General features: G+C 38.5%; 1 protein-coding gene across 3 annotated transcripts; it reads left to right on the forward strand.

Annotated features, from left to right (window-relative positions):
- The first annotated feature begins 579 nt into the window (after positions 1–579).
- Positions 580–9,216, forward strand: LOC115688564 (plant UBX domain-containing protein 11). Of its 3 annotated transcripts, none has more exons than XM_030614409.2 (10): positions 580–831; positions 1,416–1,518; positions 2,369–2,421; positions 2,556–2,637; positions 2,981–3,046; positions 3,136–3,203; positions 5,314–5,529; positions 5,629–6,136; positions 7,743–7,976; positions 8,782–9,216. In XM_030614409.2, exons 2-10 carry the CDS (start codon positions 1,419–1,421, stop codon positions 9,021–9,023), a joined length of 1,569 nt encoding a protein of 522 aa, XP_030470269.1. In that variant the 5' UTR covers positions 580–831; positions 1,416–1,418; the 3' UTR covers positions 9,024–9,216. The 3 variants fall into 3 exon arrangements, with proteins under 3 accessions (XP_030470269.1, XP_030470268.1, XP_056161436.1); XM_030614408.2 differs by having other exon boundaries at positions 1,419–1,518; XM_056305461.1 differs by lacking the exon at positions 1,416–1,518.
- Positions 9,217–9,657: the final 441 nt, after the last annotated feature.

A 9,657-nucleotide genomic window follows, 5' to 3' on the forward strand; every position in this document is an offset into this window, starting at 1 on the left:
GTTGGATATTTTTAATCAATTTCGGCACTTTCCTTTCGAAATGAAAAGAGAAATATCTAATTTTAAGCTAAAAAATTAAGAAAAATGTGGATATTTATAAGATGAGCTGCTTTGTGTTAGATAATAGAAAAGCATAATGACATAAATGATCCTCGAACTTTGGCCAAATGTGTAATGTAATTTATGCTTTTAATTTATTCTGTACGGTCCATGTACTCTAACTCACTATGTTATTTGAACCTTTAATTCGTTCGATATAGTCTTTAGACTTTTAATACATGATCAATTTAATTTCTGAATTATATGAAAATATTTAATGCTGTACATGAACTTGAATTAATAGAAAGACAATAGTTAATATTTTCATGTAGTTCATGGACTAAATTGAACATGTATAAAAAGTCTAAAGGACCACATTGAATAAAAAATATTCAGGAATAATATTACACATTAGGTTAATATTTAGATATCACATTGAAAAAATAAAAAATTTAAAGATCATATTACACGTCGAGCAAAAGTGCGCCGACAATCCATGTCATTTCCCCCCAAAAAAAAAAAGCCAGAACGCGAGACAGACGACAAAGAGGGGGCGATTTCGACCGAAGGACGACGATGGCACGGACTCCCATCTCTCTCTCTCTCTCTCTCTCTCTCTCTCTACAGAGGAGTACAGTTTAGTCGCCTCGTCTCACCTTGACAATTGCGCTCTCTAAACCACCGTCGTCGTCGTCGTCATCGTCGTCTAGAGGAACAGAGAAGTAGAATTCACCCCTGACCCGACTTTCTCTGCCCCCCTGCGCGTCTGCTAAGTTTCGTCTCCCTGCCGAGGTAATCCGATGCTAGTTTCGCTCTTCAGTGTTTGGTTTCGATCATCTTCAGGCTGCTAGATTCTTTCGCAGCCTGGATTTCTTCTGATAAAACTTCCATCGGTCAATTCGGGGTTTCGTGGTTTTTCTTTTTCCCCCATTTTCCCTATTTTTTTAGGGTTTTCTATTGATGGCACTGAAATGGATGTTGCCGTCGCTTGTCCGGTCGAATCACTCGCGATTCCGATACGATGATTCGATGTCTATGCCCGCGTGCCCGTGAATTCTGCTTGTGATCCCGTGAATGTTGCTGTCTCGTGTTAGTTCGATTGCCGGCGCGCCGATCTGAATCATTAAGGAGACGCCCTTTTTTAATTCCGTTGGTTAATTTTCGGTTTTGATATCAAGCAATCTAAGATACAGTTGCATGCATGCTCCTGCTTTTCGACAAGGTTGCATTCCCCAAAAATGTAGCTTTTTAGCTATTCAAGCTATTTTTTTTTTTTTAAATTTCTTTACACATGTCTGCAAAGAGCTTATTTAGAGTTTTAAGTATCATTCTAACGCTCGACAAATTAAGATTTTTGTTTTCTTACCTGTTCTAAGTAGATGGAGCAGTCTCTCTTGTCTCTTACGTATAAAGGATCGATACTAGAAGCAATTTCTGAAGCCAAAGTACAGAGGAAACTTTTTGTTGTCTACATTTCAGGTAATCGCTCTTTGATAATGAGGTCATATTGCCTCGGTGAATACCGATGAATAATACTGAGATAGGTGTTGAGACTCTTTTGTTCCTGCCACTGCATATATGGACCCCCCTTTCAATTTCCTCATCGTGTATTCTGTGTCTCCTCTTTTTTTTTATCTTTTCTGCTATGTTCTTCACGTAGCGATGTCATGGTCTCTGTGACTTTTAGCTGGCAGTCGTACCTAGGCTGCGCAATTCTCTGTGTAGAGAGAAGATTCCAGGACCTCTTTTGCAGCTAGGCTATTTGATTGTTCGATTCGTGGATAAGAAGGACACAGTTGATTTACATTTAGGATGTCACTAACTGTTGTCCCGTTGCCGCATGTCAATACGATGCTAATTGCTTGTAATCCTAGGTTAGGGTGCATCCTGTGGACATAAGATTAAAAGCATTTGGGTACCGTTTAGTTTTATCCAGGAGTTAAACCAGGAAGATCCATTGAACTCATGCTTTGAAGGAAGGGGAGCAGACTCTTGTGTACATAATTTGTGTACATATATGTTTAAGTGTTGGCTCATGGATGTGCTCATGACATGTAGTCCTGGACGCGGATTTCTTTTCTTCTCTTTCATTTTAAAACTTTCCTTGATGTTGTACACTGCATTTATTTATATATATGCTTTTCCCTTTTTCTTACCCTGTAATTAGTTACAGAGTAATTCTATCTGGTCAATGCTATATTCTTGCTTCAGTATTCCTTCAAAAGCAAGAGTTGGTCCAGGGGAGACCTTTTTTTGATCTAACAACAATAGTCTTTTCATTTTATGTAATGTTAAGTTTACATGACCCCGCCTTCTCATCCAATGACAGGTGAAGATGCAGAATCAGCACGCATGGAAGAAACTACTTGGAGGGATTTCCGTGTAAGTTTTATGGTTTAGTGCTCAAAGGGTGTTATCTAAGTAGCCTCTACCACTTTCATGGCATCAGTCTACTTTTTCTTTGAAATTTTTTGTGCTAACCCACTGTACTGTTGGTGCTTTGATGCTTCAATCAGGTGTCAGAGTCACTGTCCAAGTACTGCATTTTTCTTCATGTCCTTGAAGGAAGTACAGATGCCACTAACTTCTCAAAAATATGTATCCTTTTCTTGGAATGCTTCTCGTTGATATTTTTTTGTTGGTTTGTAGTTTTTTTTTTTTACTATGGCTGCTATGTTCTTCATGGTTTTACAAATTGATGTCTTCATCTATTTCTGCGCCTTTTTTCCTTTAGAAAATAGTTTTAGCTTTTGTCCAAACAATGAGCATAGGAAAAGTTTTTCTGCCATGTTTGAAGTTTTTTCTTCATGTGCACTTTTGAAATTGCTGGAATGTTATCCATATTCTGTAGAAGTGTGAATTTCTCTCTCTGCATAACGTTTCATTTGCGGGATCAATTTTTTTTTAAACAAAAACCCTATCCTTACATCAAGCTGTGCAGACCCCCAGGGATCTGTTCCTTGTATTACGGCTGTTGGGTATAATGGCGTGAAGCTTTGGGAAAATGGTGTGTTATATCTGTTCTTTTTCTCAAGAATCAATTGCATTATTTGATGAAATTCTTTTGTTTGATATTTGTTTCTCTTGTATGTTTAGAGGGATTTATCGGTGCTGAAGATCTAGCATTAGGTCTTGAGAAGGCATGGTTGAGTCTACATATTCAGGTATGCCACCGTGGTCCTTCTTACTATGGTGAAGACTCTCTTTGATGATTTATCGCTGCTTTGGTTACCCTTTTAGTATGATCCTTTAAAAGTATGGTGCTCTTTAAAGAACTTGTTGCCTAGTATTGTTTTCCTTAGATTATAAAAGAAGCTCGTTTAGGTCAAAATGGAAATGAGGGTGGCATTTTCGGAGCTACATGGTTTTATTCTTTCATATGATTACTTTTTACTCTTAATTCCTACAACATTTAAAATTGAGTTGTTTTGGCTAAGTAGTGGCCTTTTATATTTCTCTCTAGTTTTAAGCCTAGCTAGTTTTTGCATTATCTTTTTTCATGGAAAGTCTCGTTTAACATTTCTTTTTTCTCTTTAGCATTTTCTAAAGTTGAGCTGGTCTTACTTCTCGTTGGGAATTCGACAACGCTATTTTGCACCTGTACGATTCAAAATATTCAGATTATCTTCCAACCTTATATCCGTATCTGTATTCACCAGAATTGAATGAGATGTCTTGAGCAATTACAGCATACTTATAGGTTGGAAGCCTCTCCATCGTTTGATTAGGTTTGGGAAAGTTTTCTGTCTATCCTACAAAAAATTTCAGCGGGAAATCACGAGCTCTTCCCTTCGGGGCTCAGCTTGTCCTGACTCACCTAGACCTAGACCTGTCTAGGTACTCCTATCTTTTGAGTGTTGCATCCAGCGACCCTGTGTACTTTCAGATTGATGATATTTGTCATTGAACTGTGTGTATTGGAAAAAATGGTCCATTCGTCCCACTTCCTTAAGCGCTTTAAACAGAAGTTTCCTATGTGGCAGGCTCAAAGGATGTCTCGTCACATAAGCTGGTTGGAAACTCTAATGGAAGTTGGATGTATGGACTATGTTCTCAAATATGTGGTGTTCAAACACTAATAACACCGAATTGAAAACAAAGGGTACCTTGGATGAAAACTCCAATTTGTCCTATACATTTTACAGTAATGAGCAGGCTTGAAGAATGCCCTTATGCTTAGTGTGGGGCCCAGCTTGGCCTGAGCCAATTTGTAGGCCTAATAATTCCCAAAATAGGCCCTTGGTTGGGTCTTCATTTCAGCTGATCCACATGTGAGATATCAAAGACTTAAAAATCTTGACTTCATGATATCTTCGCTAAAGTTTGAGGAGATTAGACTTATCTTAGCAGTTTTCTTATCGCATTAGTTTCCTTCTTGATTCCATATCTAGTTATTTTTCTGTTTAGACGATGCGCATGAATAAAGCCGATTTCCAGGTTTTTTATTTTACCTGGAATGAGATTGTAACTTTGCATGTCCTATTCAGTCATAGGAAGTTCATGAAAGTTTTCCGCAACTGTTTCAACTGTTTTCTTTTGAATCATGTGGGGTAAATCCATTCTTAATCATGATACAACAAACCCCAGGCCCAATGTTCAGGAGCTTTGGCTTTGATACCTACACTGAATTTTTAGCCATCTTTAAAATGTATTTTAATTAAAACTATTAATGGGCTAGAAACAATAATTGACCTGTTTTTCATCCGCACGTTGTACTGTATCAATGATCTCTTGGATAATGAATTAATTGGGGTGGAACAGAAAAAGTCAAGTAACTCGGTCGTTTCTTATTTCTTTCACTTGTTCTGATTTATGGATACATCTAATTTGTAAGCAGTTCTCTAGTACCTGGTCTATAAGAATCATATCTAATATTCACAATTAAAGACACGATCATAAAGGAAGGCATATATTAGTCAATGAAGGGTGTCTTTATTACCCACTAAAAGTTGTTCTTTGTCAGTATTGACCAGCTCTTCAAAACTGGCATTAGACCCCTTTAGATCATTATTAGCTCCATCCTGATTTCGTCTCTAGATTTTTATTATCTTGAGGGGTGCTAGTTTGCTACCAAGGTGGAAAAAGGATATCTTGGGGTACTCATTTTTAGCAGCAGTTTTTTGGATGGTAAATTTTGAATTTCCTGATGATGACATGTGCATGTGCAACTGCACTCGTATTTTCAATTTGTGATCCTTTTTTTGTTCCATGTGAGGCTGGATTGATTAACTTTGACTACCTAGATGAAATAATAATTGCTGCTGGCTATTGTAGGAAACAACTGCTAGTGTTTTGACTGCAGCACTTGCTGCTAGAAAATCTGAACCATCTGGTTCTCATGCATCAAGTACTGCTTCAATAGAGCAAGGTAGTTCTTCAAGAACAGCTGCTAATTCTTCATCTGACGAGCACAATCAAGGATCTGATACTGTACCTCTGGTGTCCTCTGAGATAGTTGAGGAAAAAAGATGCTGTGAAGACATTGCTGAGGTTTAAATTATATTCCGCCATTGCCTTTTGTGTACTTGATTCGTTTATCTTTTACAGGCCTCTTATTTATGTTATGCACAATCTGCCATAATTTGGCAGAAAATTGATGATGACAAGCCATCTTTAAGAGCAGACTTTCAAGATGACTCGGGGAGTCTTGGGGATGATAAATCCTCTTCTTCGGCTGAGGCAGCTAAAGGATTAGGAGATCCTAGTTCGTCTGATCTTGGCAACAACTCAGATGATTGTACATCTTCCCACGTTGAAAAAGGAAATACTGTCTCAGAGGAAGCTACGAAATGCTCATCAGAGATTGCAGAAATCCCAGAGTCAAATTCTAAAGAATCAAATGTAACTTCATCAGAGGAAAAGCCTCGTTCTATGGAGGATGTTGACATTGATTTGACTTGCAAACGTCCCAGTGGTAGTCAATCGATGGATGTCCATTTAAATATCCGCTTGCCCAACGGTGTAAGTCTTCAACACAAGTTCTCTGTGACAAGCACTTTGAGAGTGGTCAAAGAGTACGTGGACGAAAATCAAGATGGTAACATTAACTCCTACAATTTGGCCATTCCATATCCTCGAAAGGTGTTTACTGATCAAGGTATGATTATGCAGATCTTTTCTGAACCCCTCTTTAATCAGATTGGCTAATTTATAAATCAATCACTTTATTTTTTGGCTAAGCAATTCTTTTAGCTTATCTGGAAGCATTATTTCTTACATTCTTGTGATGAAGGAACTATTTCTAGTCCGTTCACCTTTCCTTGATTTGGAATTTTTTGGCTTGCATGTTTTGGTTTGTCTATGTAGCGCGAATCTTGCTATGTCTTAGAAGCGGTAATCATAATGTAGCTGAGTCTGCACTATAATGTCACTCAAAAGTGTTACTTATGTCGGGGTTACCTTTCAAGTGAAGTACTTAATTGGGTAAGTTCAGTTTTTGTGGGAAACATATTTTTAGTTTTCTGTTTGGAGTGGCTTTTGCAGTAGTCAATAAGGATAGGGTGGCAGGAGCATGTTAAACGCTATAGATATGACTCAGCATGTGGCCTCAGAAAATATCAACGAAAAGCTATTATGGAATTTCCTCAACCCGAGGCCAAAACTGACTTGAGGGAATTGGGACTTGTATTACAGGGCCAGAAGGACAAGTCTACCTGAGTTTGATAATCTGAACATATTGCCAAGGCATGAGTTTGGTTCTGGCTAGAAAGATAGGTAACAACCTGAGCAGGAGACAGACTTTGAGAAACAACTTTACTTGAGAACTGTAGCAATTAGGAAAGAAAGGGTAGTTGAATTATCACTTCAGTCTGGCCAGGCTGTTTTGATTTCTCATGTGTGGGGTGATAAGAAGGGTAGTTGAATTTTTAGCTCAGTCTGGGCAGGCTGTACTGGTTTCTTGTTTGTGGGGTAATCTACTCACCCAGTGGTATGTTGATGAACAATGTTAAATTTAAGAACATGGCCGTCCTAGTGCTGTTGTGTACATAACAGCTAGGATGTTACTCCCTGGAAACGGTTGGTAGCAAGATGATCGTAGCGCTATATCCTGAGATCAAGGGAAGGATCTGTTGTTTCTGGAACACTTGAGGGCATCTTGACATACTTGATATAGTAGGATCATAGAACCTGACATTGGGGATAGGTAATTACTCAGAGAAATCTGACATATCTATGTTGAACATGACATTGTTAGATCTGCTTCTCAAATTGTTTAGTTGCTCAACTTATGGGACAAGATTTGTCATTTTACCCCCTAGTCAGGTAAGTAGCATTGAAAAGGATGTGCTAATTTTCATTGTCACAATATTTCTGTAGACATTATCAAATATGCAAGTATTGTTATTTAAGATGGAGAGCTCAAAAGTTTGATGGTACAATAATTGGTATGATCACATTTTTTTTTGGATATCATAAAGTGGTAACTCCTGTGAAATATTAGATCGGATTCAAATTTAATAGAAGTGTCTCCATTCCCTGTGCCTTCCTGCAATGCCGTCTCTTATGCATGTCAATAGTCCAAAAGTTTTAGCGTTATCATGTCCTGGTTGGTTTGTCTGCCAATTTTTTAGGCAGTAATTTCGTTTCATTCAAGTGGATTTTTATTTTTCCTTATAGCGTTGTGCTTGCCATAAGATGTCATTCTCCTCCAGCTAAAATGCTGTTTATAAGTTCACATTGCAGCTTTTATGTTGTTGATGTAGATTTGGACAGATCTTTACTGGAGCTGGAACTGGTTGGTAGACAAGCATTGATGGTGGTTCCACTAGAAAGAGGCACAAATCATAATAGAGGAGGAGGTTCCCTGTCCCAGCACCAACCAAGTTCAACTGATGATTCTTCTGATGGTAATAATGGAGGATACTTTGGAATTGTGAGAAGGATCTTGTCCTACATGAATCCACTTTCTTATCTTGGAGGCACATTCCGCTCATCAGGTTCGAGACGGGATTAAATAGCTCATGGCAGTACCCTTAGTCTCTATAATTTTGATAAATTGATCTTATTGTGTTGACTTGGTTTGGATTTGATAGTATGTTCCTAGTTTCCATTGCCCTGGCATAAGCATCAAATTTAGGCATTGGCGTGGTCTAGCACATTCAAGATTCTTCTAATTTTTTTGGTAAAAAACCAAAGTTCATTCAAAATTACTGGAAGCATTGTCCACGAGTACATCAATGCCATGAGGAGGCGTCATACAAAAATCAGAATCTGACAAAACAGCATTGTTGCTTACCAGATAGTTATTCGATAGATTACACTTGAAGCTTCTGTTTATGAGTAAATTATGGATATGGTTTTTGGATATTGATGTGCAGTTTCTTATGCAGTCAATTTTATTTGTAGCTTTCTTGTTATCGGTTGGTGGAATTAAATTAGCATAGGAAAAGTTTTAAAGTGATGAATGAAGTTCATTGAACTTTCATGGTCCATACCTTTTAGACTGACGCGCGCCTCTTCTTTAGTTCACTGCATGGATGTGATTGCTGCTTATGTTGAGTGAGTCATGCACATAGATTTTACTTGCTGGAGCATAGTATTATCTATGAATGCCAATTGCTATGGTAATGACTGGTGCCATGCCTGGCAAGTTTTGCGCATTACGTTGTCCTTTTGGAGCAGAAATTTTGCTTCAGTGCAGCTTCTGTCATTGCTTTCAAAGGCTAGATTTTGCTTATATAGCTTGATTGATCTGGAAAAGAACTGTATTGACTCGTTATATATTGACATTGATGTTTCCAGATCCTAATCCTCCTCAAAATAACTTGGCAAGAACAGAACGACCGAATCTCCGTGACTCGACAAATCAGAACACTTCTGTGGGAAGCAGAACTGAGGACGGGAGCAGGAGACCAACATCATCCCCTTTCAGTAGCAACATACATACTCTGAAGCGTGACGAGGATGATAATCGTTTCAGCGGTAGAAATTCTTTCTGGAATGGGAATTCTACGCAGTATGGCGGCAATGGTGATGAAAGATAGGATGCGATTATATGAATATGTTTATGTTTTTGTTTTCCTCTTTTTCCTTTTTCAGGCCAGTGTTTTAATGGTACATAGAGATGTGACATAATGAAGTCGGGATGGATGCTTGATCGTGATGTTCAGATCTTGCTATAGTGAAATTGCAATATATTATCCAAAATTTGTGAAGGTGGTTGGTGCTTTATGTTTCGCATTCTGCAATGAACTGGGTTTCGAGATTGCGTGGCAGGGAAAAGGTGGTGATGCTCGAGGGGAGAACATGGCCAAAATCTGGGTAGCAAGGATATAGGTGGCAGTTGGGTGCCGGGTTGTAAATTGGTTGATCTAATCTTATATGTCAGACTTAAACTGCGATTGATTCAGCTTTTCCCGAATGTTCAAAATAAACGCAGAGTGTTTGGTAAACACGGGGTAGGGTTTTGCGTTTTGAGTCTTGCAGCCGGCCATCCCATCTTCTCGGCCTTGCACCCAGGATCAAGGGTCTACACAGATTCTTCATCTTTCTGCCATCTTCTTCGCCTTGTGCACAGATTCAAGGGTCCATACACAGATTCCTTCTTTCCCTCTGCTCTGCTTTGATCTGAGCTCTGAGTTTGTTTACTCTCTGAAATATACCCGTATTCAAATCTAA

Source organism: Syzygium oleosum, unplaced genomic scaffold (assembly GCF_021117445.2).
Source record: "Syzygium oleosum isolate NSW1041296 unplaced genomic scaffold, Sole_v2.1 Sole_v2.37, whole genome shotgun sequence".
Taxonomy (NCBI): Eukaryota; Viridiplantae; Streptophyta; class Magnoliopsida; order Myrtales; family Myrtaceae; genus Syzygium; species Syzygium oleosum.

Excerpts from the sequence above, each read along its gene's own strand:
- LOC115688564 (XM_030614409.2), top strand. The coding sequence starts at position 1,419 with ATGGAGCAGTCTCTCTTGTCTCTTACGTATAAAGGATCGATACTAGAA. Across the intron at positions 3,204-5,313 it reads GGTTGAGTCTACATATTCAG|GAAACAACTGCTAGTGTTTT; the intron begins GTATGCCACCGT and ends TGGCTATTGTAG. Across the intron at positions 7,977-8,781 it reads AGGCACATTCCGCTCATCAG|ATCCTAATCCTCCTCAAAAT; the intron begins GTTCGAGACGGG and ends TGATGTTTCCAG.